At 43.5% G+C, this 18,807-nt stretch overlaps 1 protein-coding gene across 1 annotated transcript in view; it reads right to left on the bottom strand.

Annotated features, from left to right (window-relative positions):
- Window positions 1-7,459: 7,459 nt before the first annotated feature.
- Window positions 7,460-18,807, bottom strand: part of MSN (moesin) — a 64,550-nt gene continuing 53,202 nt past the window's right edge. The window contains exons 5-13 of the mRNA XM_008581539.1: window positions 18,001-18,084; window positions 17,156-17,302; window positions 16,051-16,147; window positions 14,151-14,314; window positions 11,696-11,826; window positions 10,837-10,997; window positions 9,509-9,601; window positions 8,930-9,154; window positions 7,460-7,997 (exon numbers count right to left, since the gene is read on the bottom strand). Of these exons, the coding sequence (XP_008579761.1) occupies window positions 7,833-7,997; window positions 8,930-9,154; window positions 9,509-9,601; window positions 10,837-10,997; window positions 11,696-11,826; window positions 14,151-14,314; window positions 16,051-16,147; window positions 17,156-17,302; window positions 18,001-18,084 (1,267 nt within the window). The 3' untranslated portion in view covers window positions 7,460-7,832. The remainder of the gene's footprint in view (window positions 7,998-8,929; window positions 9,155-9,508; window positions 9,602-10,836; window positions 10,998-11,695; window positions 11,827-14,150; window positions 14,315-16,050; window positions 16,148-17,155; window positions 17,303-18,000; window positions 18,085-18,807) is intronic.

Genomic DNA, 18,807 nt, shown 5'->3' with positions numbered 1-18,807 from the left:
CCTTGAAGGAATAGGGAAGGTCTGACCCAAGCCTTGAAGGCTCAGGGAAGAGTTAGAAAACAAATTCTAGGCTCATATCTGCCCAAAGGCTTGTATGACCTTAGAGAAGTCCCTTCTCTCTCTGAGACTCCATCTGCACCAGTGTTGGTTTACTGTAGACTCCTGTACGACGGCTCTCCAAGTGTGGTCCCTGGACCAGCAGCTTTGGAACGCCTGGGAACTTGTTAGAAATGCAAATTCTCAGGTTCCACTTCAGACCTACTGAATCCAAGACTCTGGAGGTAGAACCCAGCAATCTGTTTTAAGAAACCCACCACTAGGTGATACACACTAAAATTTGAGAACCATCATTCCAGATATTTTCAAACTTTTGCAGTGAAGGAGTTTCCCCCCCACAAACACACTTTTTAAAAGTAATTTATAATTTACATATAACTTGATGAATTTATACTTATATTTATACCCTGTAACCACCTCCCAGACCAAGAAATTTCCATGACCCCACAAAGTTTCCTGGGCCCCTTTCCAGTCAATTCCTCCCATCCCAAGTCCAAGCAACCATGCCTGCACTAGAATTTCATTTGCCTTTTTTTTAAACAACATATCTATGAGATTCATCCAGTGTTGTATACATCAGTAGTCCATTGTTTCTATTGTTGAGCAATATACCATTGTATGAATACACCATAGTTTTGCCCATTTTCTTGTTGATGGATTTCTTGTTGTTTGGGTTGTTTCCAGATTGGAGCTACTTCAAATAGTATTGCTATGTCTTCTGGTAGACATAAGCACTTATTGCTCTTCGATATATACCCAGGAGCACTTCCACCCCTTTATTAAATCTTTTATTTTATTTTGAGATTATTGTATATTCACACACAGTTAAAAGATATAATAGAGATCCCACATACCCTTAACTCAGGTTCCCCCAGTGGTAACATCTTGTAAACAATCCTATAAATCACAAGATATCAATTGTTGATAAAGTCAAGATACAGAATATTACCAGAAGGTGATAAAGTCAAGATACCCTCATGTTGCTCTCTAATAGCCACACCCACATCTCACATGTGCTCCACAGCTGCCTTGTTCCTTAACTGCTGGCAATCACTAATCTACTCTCTTCTCTATTTCTTTAACATTGTCATTTCAAGAATGGAGAATTTCAAGAAATGGAGAAAATGGAAAACAATGCTATAATCAGTGCCTTAAAACAACACAAATTTATTATCTTATAATTCTAGAGGTCAGATGGAAGTCCAAAATGGGCTAAACTGAGCTAAACTCAAGCTGTTGGCAGGGCTGCATTTCTTCTGAAATGCAGATTCTCTAGGAGAGAATCTGTTTCCTTGATTTTCCCAGTTTGTAGAGGCCACCTGCATTCCTTGACTTGTGGCCCCTTCTTCCATCTTCAAAACCAACAGCATACATCTTCAAATCTCTCTGACCCTGACCCTTTTCCATTTCTTAAGGACTCTTGTGATTACACTGGGTCCACCTGGATAATACAGCATCATCTCCCTATCTTTGAGCCTAATCACATACCAAGTCCCTTTTGCCGTGTAAGGTAACATAGTCATAAGTTCCGTAGATTAGAACATAGACATCTTTAGGGGACCATAATCTTGCGTACCACATCCATCCTCCTGGAAGACATCCACCTGTTTTCCCCTTTTTAAAAATAAATAATTTAGAAACATACAACCCAAAATACAAAAGCAGACATGCTTTATTTGAGGTTGGAGGGGATCTAGAGCTTCTTCACTCCCCAAGGCAACAACAGTTGAGACAATCACTAGCAAAGAATCCTAAGGCCCCCTCCTACACTGATGTTCTAGGGACCTAGAATTCTATCTACTACCTTAGAATTGAAGGTGTGCAACTGTCTTCTCTTCCCAGTACATGTCTTATCCCCCCACTGGGACACAGCGGAATCATCAAATATATTGATGCCTAGGTCCCACTACTAGAGGCTATAATTTAATCTGAAAATTTATTCTGGGCTCTGGAATCTTTAAAGGATTCTAATGGGGAGACAAGTTTGGGAGCCATTGCCTCAAAGGATTGTTATGAGGATTTTAATCATCTCCCCAATGAGACTGGCTATTGTCAAAAAGACAGGCAATAATGAATGCTGGTGAAGATGCAGAGAAAGGGGAACACTCCTTCACCACTGCTGGGACTGTAAATTGGTATAGCCATTATGGAAATAGTATGAAGTTTCCTCAAACAACTACATATAGAACTACCATAGGATCCAGCAATCTCACTACTGGGTATATACCCAAAGGAATGGAAATCATCATGTCAAAGGGATGCCTTCACTCCCATGTTTATCACAGCTCTATTTACAACAGCTAAATGTAGCAACCAACCGAAATGTCTATCGATGGACACGGGGATGAGGAAAATGTGGTATATACACAATAGAATACTACTCTGCCATAAAAAAGAATGAAATTCTGCCATTCTCAGCAACATGGATGAACTTAGAGAAAATTACATTGAGTAAACTAAGCCAGCCACAGAAAGAGAAATACCACATGTCCTCACTCATAAGTGGAAACTAAAAAATAATAATAATAAATTTTTAAAAATAAAGATACAACGACCACAGTAATTTGTTGAACTTTCAAAAGGAGAGAATAGAACTGAGGCCACCAGAGGTGGGAAAGGGGGAGGGAAGTTAGTGAGAAATTGGTAAAAAACCACACACACACAAAAAAAGCACAGGCAACAAAAGAAAAAAGAAACAAATGGGATTATATCAAACTACAAAGCTTCTGCATGGCAAAAGAAACAATTAACAGAGCAAAAAGACAACCTACAGAATGGGAGAAAATATTTGCAAACTATGCATCCAACAAGGGATTAATACCCAGAATATACAAAGAATTCAAACAACTTAACAGTTATAAAAAAGTAACCTGATTAAAAAAATGGGCAAAGGAGCTAAACAGGCATTTCTCAAAGAAAGATATACAAATGGCCAACAGACACATGAAAAAGTGCTCAAAATCACTAAGCATTAGAGAAATGCAAATCAAAACCACATTGAGGTATCATCTCACCCCATTAGACTGGCCACTATCAGAAAGACAGAATAATAAATGCCGGTGAGGATGCAGAGAAAGGGGAACCCTCCTATACTGTTGGTAGGACTGTAAATTAGTGAAGCTATTATGGAAAATGGTATGGAGATCCTTGAAACAACTACAAATAGAACTGTCATATGATCCAGCAATTCTACTGTTGGGTATATACCTAAAGGAAGGGAAATCATCATGTCAGAGGGATACCTGCACTCCCATGTTTACCTCAGCTCTATTTACAATAATCAAGAGTTAGAACCAACCTAAATGTCCATCATTGGATGACTGGATAAGGAAAATGTGGTATATTTACACAATGGAATACTACTCTGCCATAAAAACGAATGAAATTCTGCCATTCACAGCAACATGGATGAACTTAGAGACAATTATGTTTACTGAACTAATAGACAGGCACAGAAAGAGAAATACTACATGCCCTCATTTTTAAGTGGGAGAAGAAAGAAAGAAGAGAGAGAGAGAGAGAGAGAGAGAGAGAGAGAGAGAGAGAGAGAGAGAGAGAGAGAGAGAGAGAGAGAGAGAGAAAGAAAGAACAATCACAATAATGTGTTCAAAAACAGGAAAAAAACCTTTCAAAACAACAGAACCGAAGTTACCAGAGGTGGGAAACGGGAAGGACTAAGGAGGTAAGGGGACGAATTGGTAAAGGGTCACAAAAATCAATTACATTATACGATGTTAAATATACTTAATTATCCTGATTTGAGCATCACATATTGCACACAGGTATTGATATTCAATGCTGTACTCCACGGATATGTACAATCAACTACGTTCCAATAAAAAATAAATAATTTTTTTTTTAAAAAAAGCTCACACAGAATATATGATAAATTACTTTTCCTTGCAAATGTTGGTTCACCAAGAAGGGAACTGGTGAGAATGCCAAGTCCAGGATAGCCTCGACAGCTTACCTGGGACTCAGTTTTCTCATCTACAAAATTGTCCGGAGCCATAGAGCCCGGCTGTTGCCTAAGAGCCTGCTTGCCTGTCTGGAGCCAAAGAGCCCACCCAGCTATTGCCTCAAGGCCTCAGAGCCTTGTTTGCTGTTATCTTCTGTCCCTCCCCCTCCTGTGCACTATGGGTGTAGGTAACTTTACAACTTGCCATAGATAATGGGAATTTTCCATTTACCGGAACAACCCACCCTGTGGTTTTCTCAGTAAACCATCTGCATACTTAATTATCTGCTGATTCCCTCCTGCTGTCTATATAAACTGTGACCTTCTGGCTAATAAATGAGACTTGATCAGAATACTGTCTTGTCTTCATTTCTCGTGTCTCTTGTTCCATCCCATTCCCACTCCCCCCTCCAGGTTCCTCGTTGAATATCCCACGGGTCGGGACACAAAATGAGGATAACCATATGCAGGCAACAATATTGACATGTTGAATAAACTATAAAGTACCATCCAATAGCTTTTGTAAATAAATACATTCTCCATCCTCACTACGCATGCCATTCAGCACTGCCTTCTGCAACAGGGCCTAAGGTAGTTTTCCTGACCTTTATCGGCACTGCAATAAGTGAGGGTAGTAGGAAGTCCATTTCTGTTGCTTATAACAAAATACCTGGAACTGAGTAATTTATAAGAAAATGAAATTTACTGCTTACAGTTTCCAAGGTTGGGAAGTCCAAAGTCCAGGGAACACAGCTGGTGAGGGTCTTCTTTGGTGGTAGTTTTCAGCAATGTAGTGGTCTCACAGCAGAAATGGTGGAACAGAGAGAGAGAACTTCTCATGCGCTCTTCCTTTAAAGCCCTCAGAACCACACCTACAACCGCATTTATTAAAATCCATTCACTAGGTCATGGTCCCACAACCTAATCACCTTTTCAAGACCCCACCTTTCAATTTCCATAATGGGATTTCCTACCCTCAACAGTTACAGTGGTGATTTAAACTTCAATGAGGTTGGGGGAGCATCCAATCTATAGCATATGGCAAACCTAGAGGCCTTCCCGATATGGAGGCAGGACAGGACCCACGCACCCCATGAGGAGTCCAGAGATACAAATCAGTAGCCCTTTGGTGCCAATGCCAAGCAAGTACAGGATGGTCAATGCAAGGCCCACACCAAGACTAGAAAAGTTGACCTGGAGCTGTAGAAAGAGCATAGGTTATTTAGTCAGAAAGTCCTGTGACTTAGGGCATTTATTCTACTTTTGGGGGTCCATTCCCTCCTGTATAAAATGGGGATAGTCATATCCTCTTTCCCCCTACAACTGAAGTGAAGAGGACATGAGTTCAATGATAGAAAGGTGGTCTATAAAGTAGAAATTACAGTAAAATATCTTACAGCCACCCACCCACACCGCAAAGAAAGACTGAGTCACAGTGAAGTCTTCCTAAATTTTATTGGCACTGAAATAGAACATGGGTTGAGCATAAACCCCTCCAAAAAAAAATTAAGAAAAAAAAAATACACGCACAAAAAACCCTGAATACAAAATCTAACCTTTCTCCTCAACCTCCCTGGAGGTGGGTTACCAACCCTTAATACAGCCAAATTGTCCCACAATTCCAGGTTTGAATTTAGCCAATATAGGGCATGTTGCCAAGTCAGTGTCAATATAATTCACAGCAATGCACACAAGACTCCCCAAGGTCAGGTGGAAGGGGGATTGAGGGAGGCTCTGGGCTAGGGACACTGCATGGAGGGACAGAATGGCCCCTTGGGGACTGAACTCTGAGGAGAAAGAAAACAGAAACAATAAAACCAAATACCAAGTACTTTAAGAATGGATTGTATGACCTATACTGACAGGTGACATCGCTAATACTGAAAGCTTCTTACATTAATGTTTCAGGCAAAATATCCTTTTATAATATAGTATATGCTTCCCAGGTATGGGGTGGCAAAGGAATGAGGCCAAAATGATCCTGCCCCAAGACTAACATTTTCTAATGGTGCATTAGCAAGAAAGGCAGAAATCAATATTGAGTTATACATCACTAGAATATATAATACTGGTAGTAAGAAAAAGAGCACACATGAGACAGAGAGAAAAAGGCTGCTCCTGGGGTTCAGAACAAGTGATAGGGGTGTCTAAGGGACCAGGCCAGAATCCTCAGCAGCTCTCTGATTTACAGCTCCAAGGGACAGCACAGCTGGTGGTAAGACCTGGGTTAGAGGCTTGTCAAACAGAGGCATAGCCACCTTGGAGGGGGTGATGGGAAGGGGCTTTTGGGCACCTGAGAGGGTTGAATAAACTGCAGGATCATGGGCACGGGCTTCTCTCACCACACTCAGCTTCTTTGACCCACTCCCAATTGAGCTTACTGGCATCAAGCTCTGGGGCTCACCATACCAAGGCCCAGATGGCTGAGAAGCAGTATCTGTGGCCCAAATAGCTCTATGGGGGAAGTGGCCCAGAACCGCTGGCAGAGAAAATACTGAAGCCAGGTGTGAACATTTCCTCCCTTTTGGCAAGAATCCCGGATGGGGCTGGCTGAGCCTTTGGCTACTTACTCATCCCTACTCTTCTAGCTGGAGAGGATTTGGGGATTGTAGGGGGAGGGGCAGATCCCAAAAAGGGATCAGGGACCTGGAATAATAAGTAGGGGGTATCTCTGCCCAGAGCTCACTTAAGACAGGCCTAGGGTAATGTAACGCACTGGGGCAGGATCTTCTGCCCAGCTTTGCCTGAATAGGAGGGCCAATGGCCTTCTAGGATTTTGGTGAAGCCTCTTTAAAGCACTGTCTCCCTCATCCCACCCTGGAGAGAAACTGAGTCCCTGAACTCAGAACAAGGCTTATTGAGACTGAGTTTGTAACAGGCCCAATCTGGGAGGTAGAAACAAGAATGACTAAACATCTCTTTATCCTCCAATCATTACAAAGCCTAAATAATTCTAAAATGGATAGGCACTGGGAGGGCAAGTCCTATGTCAGCCGACATCCTACAGCTGATATCCGGAATCCTGCCTCCTTTCCTAAACCCTGTGATTGCCAATTTGGTAAGGTCCTATAGGGAAGAAAAAGCAATATCTCTCATCCATTGCTAGGTTCATGGCTGAGATATCTATAACAAAAGACATGTTAGCAAGAAAAAAGCATACAAATTTATTTAATATAAGTTTTATGTGACACAGGAACCTTCAGAAATGATGACCCAAAGAAACAGGGAAACATATGTTTTTATGCTTATATTTGATGAAGTGTGGACAGTCGTACAGAAGTACGCTTGAACAAAGAGGGTGTAATCTAATGGTAGTAAATAGGGGGGCCTAGCTAGCCCCGTTTGTTCAGATTCTTCTCTGTGTCCCTGTGTCTTCAGAGATAAGAACTTTCCTTTCCTCTGGGTATAGAGTGGGCACCTCTGGAATAGGGGGGGGGGGGGGGGGGGGGGGGGGGGGTTGGCTAGCATTCAACCTACTCTGCGCATGACTCTTGTAGGACAACAGTAAGTGTGGTGTTTGCCAAATCAAGTGGGAAGAGGCTCAGAGCTTGGGAAGTGGCCTATTCTAGCAAGCTAGACTAAATGGGACAGAGAGAGCAAAGGGGATTGCATTGGCACCACAGTGGGCCATTTATCTGCCCAAGGAAGTGAATGAGGACTGAGGGGCTAGGTTTGGTCCCATGGCTGCACTGAATGCTTGGCATGATTCCAGGGCTGCTCTAGTTAGTGGCTCCAGCACAGTGTGAGTCAGACAAGGGTGTAGGAGTGTAGGGGCAAGGAACAAAGGGAGGAGGGGTTCCTAAAGGCTGGGTGCCTATTACATGGACTCAAACTCATCAATGCGCTGCTTGGTGTTGCCCTGCCGGATCTGGCGCAGGGTCTTGTATTTGTCTCGGCCCAGTCGCATGTTCTCAGCATGGATCATGTCATTGGTGGTCTTCTTGGACTCATCACGGGCATTGGCCAGCTCTGAAGTGAGGGCCTGCGAGGGTGCAAGGGAATAAAAGGATCAATGGTTTCCTCATTTTACCTCCCTTTATTTGACCAGATTTTTCTTTTTCTCTTTTCCTTTCTCTTCCATTCCCTTCTCTCTACACACACAGATATAATATATACACATACACACACACACATGAGAGAACTTCAAAAAGTTTTTGGAAAAATAGAATTGAAAGATAATAGAAATCTTTCCATGAACTTTTTGAAATGCCCTCGTGTGTGTGTGTGTGTGTGTGTGTGTGTGTGTGTGTGTGTGAGCGTGCATGCGCGTGTACATAGAGAGAAAGAGAGAGAGAGCCATTTTCAACCCTGTTAAGACTGCAAGGGGACAAGAATTAAAAAAAAAAAAAAAAAAAAAAAAAAAAAAAAAAAAAAAAAAAAAAAAACGTAGGGGACCAACTGATGATGGGCATCCTCTGAGAGTACAACAATGTACCAAAGATTCAGGTAGGAATTTTGTCAGCTAAGTATTTCCAAAATGGAAGAGGTGAATAGAGTAGGGGTGGGAGGTGGGGCACAGAGCAAATCTCAAAAAGAAAACAGGTGACCCAGGGTCTAATTAATAAGCAAGAGGTACCTACCATTTTTTTAAAATAATTATTTAATTGCAATTACTAGAGAACAACGTATAAGTGTTCAGCTCAGTCAAGTAACCCACCCAAGATTAACGAAGAGGACATTAGCAGCAACCCAGAAGTCACCAATCACTGTCTTCCTTCCTCTCAAAAAAAAAGAAAAACACTAACTTCTACTGAGGTACCTACCCTTAAAGCTTTCACTTGAGAAAGGCTCAGGCTCCCATTCCGCACTGGGACAGGCTCCTATACATATCCTCCCCATGGTGGTCTAGGGAAGGCCATGGGCTATTAAGCTAACACACATGGTCTCCTAGACCCTTTGGCCCTGCCTGGATACCTTCAGGTGCTTCTGCACACGCTCATTCTTCTCTGCCTCAGTGGTACGTTCCTCCTCACTGCGGTCCTTGGCCATAGCGTCGGCCCGCAGGTCAGCACTGGCTTCTGCCCCATTCTCATCCTGCTCATCCTGCTCATTCTCGGCAGGCTCTGCCACATGAGGTGTACTCATGGCAGTCTTCAGCTCAGCACGGGTCTTCTCCAAGTCTTCCTGTACCATCTGGGCCTGTCCAGTGACAAAAGGAGAGAAAAGCTGACAGTCAGACCAGGTAACTTGTAGCATCATGTGCATGTCTAAAACAGTCTAGCAGGAAGCAGGCACCAGGTAGGACAAACCACTTCATCTGCCTGACCCTTAGTTTCCTCAGCTATAATATAGGAACGATGGTACCAATTTCCCAGAGGTACTGGAGAATTCTGGGAGGTATCTGAGAAAACTTTGAGCACCTTATCCCATGATGTCTACTGTCAAGGAAGTATATAAGGGGGGGGGAGCCCAAACCTAAGAAACCTAAAGAGCTGGAACCTATGCATGTGGTACCCCTTCCCACAATGCTTTGCTCTGGACACTGTGTCCTACCTTCTGCTGCCATTCCACAGCCTCATTCTCCTTCTTCTGTCGGGCCATCTCCAGCTGGGAGATCCGAGCTGTCAGCTCCGCCATTTCCAAGGCCTATGGATAAATTGGAAGCCTGTGAGAGCTGGGCCTTCTAGTCTTCAGTGCCCAGATGTCTTCAACCCCAGTTCCCCTGGGGAACCTGTAGGGAACCTGCTGTTCCACTTCCTTGCTGTCCTGGAGACTTTTTTTTTTTTTTTTTAACCAGACCACTCCAGTCCCATCTTCCCCCACCCACCACTTCTTTATAAGTCACAGTTCCCCAACTAGACCACAGGTCTCCTAAAGATAAACAACAAGTCATCTCTGTCCCTTCCTCATATCTCTCCTTCTTACCCTCTTTCTCCCCCCCCCCCTCCCAGTATTGCCAAGTATGCAGTTGGGGCCTCAGTAAAGCTCTGGAGATCACTGAGTCACTGCCTGATCTGGCAGACCTTTCTCTGCTATCCTAAAATGCTCAAGGCTCCACTAAGACTCTTCCCATGACAAGTACAGGAAAGACACTCAAATGTCACAAGGAAATCTGAACAAGGGAAAAACATTTATATACATCCTAACACCTTGTGTAAATCTTCCATGATGGCTTCTTCCTAAGAGATAGGACTTAGTTCCCTCTAATCACACCCCAAACAGTACAGGGGAAGAGCATATGTCAATGAATTGGGGCCACAGGTTCTTAACTTCTGAGTCACAGAACCCTTGGAAATTGTCATGAAAGTATGGATGCCTATCCCACCCCTCAAAGAAATGCATAGACACACAATTTTGTGTGTGATTTCAGGGAGCAAACTCTTCAAACATAGGTAGAAATGGGTTCTAATCCTTATTCAGCAATTAACGTGTGAACTTTGGCAAGTCTCTTAACATCTCTGAGCTCTAATTTCCTTATCTTGGCATATTAATCCATATGGAGTTGATCCCATAAGTTTACTAGGAAAAGTAAGTAAGAAAGTAAGGGAAAGGGAACTATTCCTAGCATAGCAACACACACTGAATTAAGTGTGAGTCCCATTACTTCTTTCCTCCTTCCCTTTCCTTTGCCAGGTCATCAGCTCAGATCCCCAGGGGTTAAGAAAGTGAATAAAAACCAAGGGTTAGGGAAGACTGTTTGCAAAGGTTTCTGGGCCACACCAGTGACTTCCCAGCTTGCTTCTGAATGAGCTATCTGCTAAGAGGCCTGTAGCCTACTAGCCTACTGGAAAGAGCAAGCCCTATAGGCAGAGGTAGCTATAAACAGATAGACAAGGGAAAAAACTCAGGCCCCACAACCCCAGCCTGTCCTGCAGCTTTACCAGCTGTTCCTGGTTCTTCTTCTGGTCCCGGGAGGCCTGCAGAAGGGCCTCCTTGGCCTCTTCGGCTTCCTGACGCTCTTTGGCCAGCTTTTCGGCCTCACTCTGGGCACGCTTCCGTTCCTGCTCAAGTTCCAGGGCCCTGCGGGTCTGTTCTTCCAGTTCTGAGTAGTAGAAGAGGGAAGACGGCAGCAAAGAGCACAGAGATGAAGACAACACACTAGCTTCCTTCCTGAAAATGCCCACCCCAGGACACAGCTGGCAGAAGGTTCTCAGCACTCTTCTTCTTGCCCCATTAATCACTTATTCTGTGGTCACACCTGACTATATGGGCTGAGTCTGAGCTCAGGCAGAAGGGTCTCCAGCTCATAGAGTCCAGGGAAACCCAATCTCCAAGGTGACTCCAGGAATGCTGAGAAACCTGGTAAAGCAATCTTTCTAGGTGTGTCTGTGAGGGTGTTTCCAGCAGAGATTAGTAAGAGAGTCTGAGTGGACTGGGTGGGAAAGACCCACCCTCAATGTGGGTGGGAACCATCCAATCTGCTAGGGGTCTGGAGAGAACAAAAGGCAGTGGGAAAAGGTGAATCTCTATCCGTTGGAGCTGGGATACACTCTTCTCTCCTGTCTGTGGACATCAGAGCTTGAGACTCTTCAGCTTTTGGGTTCCAGGATGAAGGTTTTGAGGCCTTCGGACTTGGACTGAGCCACACTACCAGTATCCAGTTTACAGACAGCCTATCGTGGGACTTTTCTTCATAATTGCATGAGCTAATTCCCCTGATAAATCCCTCACATATCATTTCTAACATATCCTATTGATTCTGTCTGGAGAACCCTGACTTACAACTCACTTAACACTCACCTTGCTGAGCCTTCTTAGTCTGTTCCTCGATCTGTTTCAGCCTCTCCATCAATTCCTCCTTCTCCCGTTCAATCTTCTCCTTCTCTTTTTCTGCCATCTCACGCTTCTTCTTCTCATTTTCCAGCAAAGCACTAGGGACAGAGAAGGGAAGGATAGAACAGGATAACAAGGCTGCATGGAAGCCTGGGGATTCCCAAGGCTCCGTGGCCCTGGGTCCCTCAGCCTCCACCCTTCCAACACACCCAGGGGTTGTGAGCCTGCACCACCCTCCCTCACCTCTACATTCCTGTCCTCACATCATAGCCCCACATGGGCTGGTGTGCTCAGGGCCCAGTCAGCTTGCCCGAGTCAGAAAACCCAAATAAATCACAGCTCTGCCACTAATCCACTGGGCAACCTTAGCTATGTGGCTGCTTTGCTCTTGTCCTCAGTTCTCCTGTCTATAAAACAGCTTAATACGCCCTGCCCTGTCTACCTCATGGAGTAATAGGGAGACAAGTTTTGGCTCTGTGCTGAGATGCTGCACTTAAAATCTTGGTGATCTCTTCAGCTAGGGCTTCAGTTCTCATTTCTAACTCCGCATGTCCTAAAGCCCAGCTCTAGGGTCCTTTTTTCCAGAACGTGTTGCAAATCTGGAAATGTATTTGATTTTTCTTGCTCCAGCACCTCTTCCAGGAAGCCTTCTTGTCTCCCTTGGCTACATGTCTGTTCTCCCTCTGAGCCCTCAGAATACTTAGCCTACCTTTCTCTCCCTTCCTCTTCCTTGTTATTTTTCTCCATAGCACTTCTTATCATCTCACATACTATATAATTGGCTTATTTATTATGTCTGTTTCCTCCCATTAGAATGATAGCTTCATGACAGTGGGGATTTTTGGTCTGTTTTTTGTTTTTGTTTTGTTTGTTTTTGTTTGTTTGTTTCTGCTCAATAAATAGTTACGTGACTGAATGACATAGCTTTTGTACCTTGAGTTACATATATATTGTTTTTCCTCTCTCTCCTACTAGACTGCAAGGTCCTAGAGAGCAGATCCTTGCCAGATACACCTTTGTAAACTGCCCCCAACAACCTTGGTAATTTTTTTTCTGAATAAACCTGAACCTTGGTATCTAACCTCTCATATATGTGGTCTTTTTCCAGCCTACTAGATTAGAAGACTCTCACGGTCTGAAACTCTTTATGCAGAGGACCTATAGCAGTGCTCTTCAAACTTTAACATGCATAGGAATCACCTGGGATCTCTTTTTAAATAATTTATTAAAGTGAAATTCATATAACATAAAATTAACTATTTTAAAGTAAACAATTCAGTGGTATTTAGTATATTCACAATGATATGCGACCACCACCTTTATCTAGTTCCAAAACATTTTCATCACTCCAAACTAAAACCCCATACTCATTAAGCAGTTTCTCCCTATCTCCCTTCCCCACCTCAGCCCCTGACGACCACCAATTTATACTGTTTCTATAGAATTTTTTAGTCTGGATATTTCATATAAATGAAATCATACAATATGTGACCCTTTGTGACTGGCTTCTTTCACTTAGCATAATGTTTGAAAGGTTCATGCATGTTGCAGCATATATCAGTACTTCATTACTCATTATGACTGAATAATACTCTACTGTATGTATACACAATTTGTTTATCCATTGAGAGACATTTGAGCTGCCTCTACTTTTTGACTATTGTGAATAGTGCTGCTATAAACGTGTGTACATGTACTTATTTGAACACCTGTTTACAATACTTTTGGGTACATAGCTAGGAGTGGAATTATGTGATCATATGTTTAACTTTTTGAGGAATTGCTACACTGTTTCCCACAGTGGCTGAACCATCTTATGTTCCCATCAGCAATGTATATGAGTTCCAATTTCTGTACAACCTTGCCAACACTTGTTATTTTCCATTTTTATTTACTATATACATACCACTGTGTATGAAGTGGTACCTCATTGTGGTTTTGATCTGCATTTCCCTATTGACTAAGGATGTTGTCATGTGTCTGCAAGCCACTTGCATATCTTCTTTGGAGAAACAATCACCTGGGATCTTAAGATGCAGATCCTGAATCAGTTGGTCTGGGGCAGGGTCTCAGATTCTGCCTTTCGAACAATTTCCCAAGTTAATGTTGATACTGCTTAGTATCAGTCAGTTAACCTGTAGCCACCCAGAGTTCCCCTAGCACAGTGATGACATATGGGTCACAGACAATGGGGTACTATAAAATGCCCCTCCCTCCTATAAGCCTCTGAAATCCTAGGCTTCTGATGCCTGTTTCTCAAAAATGGGGATGCCCAAGACTGAATGGAGGAGGGTACCATTTCTGCACAGCTCCCTTCCTCCCACTCCTGGGTTGGCTTCATGTCCCACCTTAGCAGGCCAGGTGCCTTGGAGAAGCTTCCTTGCCCCAGTCCTGGCCCCCACTCCAGCTCTGCAGTACCTACCGCTCCATCTGTTTCTGGTGCTTATCCTCCCGTGCCTGTGCCTTCATCTGCTGCACCTCAATGGTGTCAGGCTTGCGGCGGCGCATGTACAGCTCATGGTTCCCCATGCACAGGGCCAAGATCCGCTTGTTAATCCGCAGCCGGGGAGCATAGAAGACAAAGTCCTGGTGGGAAAATAGCAACTGAAAAGTTTGCAGGAACAGGTGAAGGTAAACTTCTGCCCCCTGAAAAGCTAAGTCAAAAAGCACTGGAAAGATTATTTAATCCAATCCTTTGCATTACTGATGGTAAAACTAATTATCGGAGCGATAAAGTGACTTGCCCAGGGTCAGATGGCAAGTTAGTGGCAGATCCAAGGCTTCTTGACTCTGAAACCAGTGTTCTTTCCACCAAACTACAATTTCTTTCAACACTTGCTTATGAAAAGCATCCTAAAATACCCTCTATACAGTTGAAGAATCGGAACTGTCTTTCTCTGCTAATTTAATTAGGGATACTGCTGGGTGTCGGGGGTCTCTTTTAGAAGACAAATAATCCCTGCATAATACCCTGGTGAGTGCGATAAGGGTAGCTGGACTGTTTCTGTAATCTCCTGAAAGCATATCCTAGATCCAAGCCCTTAAATCCTTTTTGAAACAAGGCAGTCTGCAAATACATAAAGCTGCCAAACATTGATTGTCCTGGTTGTTGTTTTTTAAATAAACCCTTGATCTCAGCTGGCCTTATTACTTACCTTTTTCTGAAGAAAGTTGAGTACAGCAGCAATAAAACACACACACACACACACACACACACACAAGAAAATCCAGTGAGTTTGACTTTGTTACTACAAATAACACTGGACCAAGGTCACTAGCTGATATGCTAACCACCACATCCTCTTGTCGCTGAACTCAAACTGTTACCATCTCACATAGCTTGGGGTGTGGTGAAAGGAGTGCAGGATCTCATGGTCAAATAACCTAGATACAAATCCCAGCAATACCATTTTTAACTCTGTGACTCATCTTTGTAACTTTGTAACTCATCTTTCTGAACCTCAATTTTATCAGCAATAAAATAGGTATGCTACTACCTACCTGACCATGTTATTGAGGGTTTAAAGATACAACATATGTAAAGTACCTAGCAGAGAAAAGTCAGGCACTTCAGGGCTGGAGAAGAATGACTGAGCCCTCAAAAAAAGGGTCAGGCTCAGCCTAGCCATTGGCCCTTGTTGGACATGTGATACACCATAAGAGTAGACCCTCATCTCAGTTTTCTATCCTACCCTCAATCACCAGCTTTCTGGTCCTGTCAGCAGTAGGCAACTGAGTGAGAAGTGTGGTGAGCATATTAGAGGAATAACTGGACCCAAAGCACTTTCTTGGTCTTGGGTTGCTCTAGAGAGGTCTGAGAGGACAGTAGCAGTTATACCAAAAAGCAAGTTCAGAGGATCATCTTTGGATATGGATTTCTCCTGGCTCTGCACTTTCTCTAGAATTAAAGATAAGTCAAGTACAAGAACAGTGTCTACTTTCTGGGGCCCAGGGGCTTGAAAAAATGAGATGCACTCAGATGTTTCCACACCGGAGCCTCAGGACAGCACAAGACAATGGCTATGGAGCAGCACTTAAGACTGCCTGTGACTCTTCCTTATCCATACTAAGGGAGACAGGTAGCAGGATGGCACCTGAGACACAGGTAACGGAGGCATCACGTACAGAATGCCTCTTGGCCATTTCTTGGCATTGACATCTCCTTCTCTTCCATCCCCAATCTCCATTTATGTCTCCTGTTCACACACGTGCACACACACACACATCAGAAAAAGGAACAAAAAATACAATGACAAAATTCCTTCTAGCATTATCCAGGCCTTGGCAAGAACCTGTCTTGGCCAGAGGAAGGGGTCACTCACCGGAGCTTTTTTGTCAATAGGCTTGATGACAAATTTCTTATCATTGAAAGAGATGTTCCTGATTTCACTCCAGGGGAAGCCTATCTTAGGAGTCAGTCTGTGGAAGTGGAGACGAACAACATCAGGACAAGGGCAAGACAAGAAGGACATAGAGAGCTGGTGCCTTGCCCTCCCCCAACCCCCAAATTTCTCCCTTGAGAAGGTAGACTCGGTGCCAGTTCAGCCAGCGTCATCACATGCTACCAGGTCAGTTGCCAGCACTGAAGATACACAAAGGACCTCCTGATAACACAACCAACATATTATTCCTTGTCCTAAACTCTGAGGTTTGTCTTGTTGTATTTTCGATTGAGGCATGAACCTCAAGAGAATCCCCAGCCCTATTTAAGTGAGACTCTTCTATCTAAGGTTGTATAAATGGGAAGAAGGTAAATAATGAGCTCCAAGATTCAAAGGTTATATGAAACAATAATCTATTGATCTCTGCCTTCACCAAGAGCAGACCAAAGGAAAAAAATAAGAAAATGAGATAATGCTACAGTGAGAGGATTATAGACCAAAGCCACTTAATCATCACATAAGACTTGGGACTAATTACAAATCCTGACAAGGTAGATTCTAGGCCAGCACTGTCCAAGAGAAATATAATTTTAAGTTTTCTCATAGCCACATGAAAATAAGTAAAAAGGAATAGGTGGAATTCATTATAATAACATTTTAACCCAGTATATCTAAAATACTATCATTTGAACATATAAATCAATATTTTTAAAAATGTTCATGAGACATTTTACATTCTGTTTTTCACACTAAGCCTTCAAAGTTCAGCGTGTAGTTTACACTTACAGCACATCTCAATTCAAAGTGGCCGCATGTCAAGAGTTTAATAGCCACATGTAGCTACTGGCTACCATAGTGGACAGTGCACGTGTAGCCAATCCAGGATTTAGAGTCCTGAGTGAGGCTGTGCAATCATCTGGGCCAGACTAAATTAGGTAGAAAAGAACTAAGGTGGGACCCAAGAGGTATAGTCCTGCTCTATGGTGAGGGGTAAGCCCTAGGTGTCAGAGTGGCTTAAATTAACTAAGAGAGGTCTAAGGTATACCTGTCAATCTGCTCATAGATGTTGAGACCCAGGGCATCCACCCCCAGCCACAGCTCTGAGCCTTTCTTGTTCTTGATGCTAAAGTAGTTCACACCATACATCTCCAGGTCTTGAGCAATCTTCAGATATTCCAGGACAGCATCCTCCCTAAATGACACAGAGTGGGGGATCACAGAGGGGAGCCTATGAATCAGACCCAGTGAGACAGAATGCCTGCTTACTCTATTTTTGACAAGGATCATGCCATCAAAAGTCAGAAAGGGGACAGAAGGAGAGCAGATGTTGGAGAACAGAGCATAATATGGCTTTTGCCAAGCAAAATCTGTTGACAGGAACCTAAAGTTGGAGGCTCCTAAGGGGTATAAGAGTGGGTTGACTTTTGCTGGCCTCTGGCATGTTAGCTGCTATTGAAGCAATTTTCTTCCTTCTATTCATTATGACACCCTCTTATACAGGCATGTTCTTAGCAGAACTCAGATAAAGTAGTGATGGCAAAATGATGAAATTTGTTTCTCAACTAGACAATCCCTACATACTTTGCCATGTTTAGAGATCTCCTTCCCTATTTCCTTCTTGGGGAGGAGGCTTTGGTGACCTAGAAGCTCCCTGAGGATGCTGAGGTCCCTTCCAATTCTTTATGGCCAAAACTGTTTGAGCTACCAGTTATCACCATTCACCAAAACAAACAAATGAAAACAGCCCCTTATAATGGTCCTGGTTTGCCTTTCATGTTTAAGTACCAGCATCATCCCTGTCTCTTTCTCCAGCATCCACCAATGTCCCTACTCATCTGCCTCTTCTCCCTGTAAGGGCAGTGGAGCCCAGAGTTGCTAGGAAGGGCTTACCTGAGCATGCCCCGGTGTTCTTCATGCCACACCTGGATCCGCTCCTCCCACTGGTCCTTGTTGAGTTTATGCTGCTCCAGGACTCTGGAAAGACAAGGGTTCATAAGTAGTTTAAAGCACAAAGCCCATGTGCAGGAGGGAAAGGAAACCCACTTAGCTCTCTTTTGATGCAAACAGGATGTGGATTTGGTCCACTGAGTTCACACTGAAAACAGACTGAAATTACAGCAGGAAGGTATTAAATTAAACATAAGAAACTGCCTGAGAAGTATGAGAGCTACAAGAATGGATGATCAAAAAGACAATGGTTACACCTTCCTCTGTACCTTTAACCAGAAAATCCAATAGTGTGCTGTGATCCCCAAGCACAGCAGCAATGTATCAGGAATCTGTGCCAACGTAAGGGGCTAAGAGTAAGGATGGGTCTCAAGGAGACAGGCATATTCTCTCCTAAATCCTCTTGGGGCCAAGAGTTTGTGTTTGTAAGAATATTTCTCAGGGATGAGAGGACAGCCTTTGGCTACAGAACAGAGAACTAAGCCCAAATGGCTTTGGGAGAAACTAATAGGCCCAGCTTCCCAGATCTACTAGACTGTAAACAAGGCTTGCTTTAAACATGCTATCAGACATCATGGAAATAACTCAGATAGAGTCCCAGGGCACAACCATTATGCCTAATACCTTCTAGTGGGCTGTGCCCATGCCACAGCTCCAATGGGACTGGGACTCTCAGAATGAGGCAGAGCTTTTCCTTCTAATCCAAAAGCCTATGAAAATGGCCATTGGATGCAGTGGGAAACAAACCTA

Source organism: Galeopterus variegatus, unplaced genomic scaffold (assembly GCF_000696425.1).
Source record: "Galeopterus variegatus unplaced genomic scaffold, G_variegatus-3.0.2 Scaffold2387, whole genome shotgun sequence".
NCBI classification, from domain to species: domain Eukaryota; kingdom Metazoa; phylum Chordata; class Mammalia; order Dermoptera; family Cynocephalidae; genus Galeopterus; species Galeopterus variegatus.
Note: the sequence above shows the minus strand (reverse complement) of the source record. Positions and strands in the feature narration are given on the sequence as shown.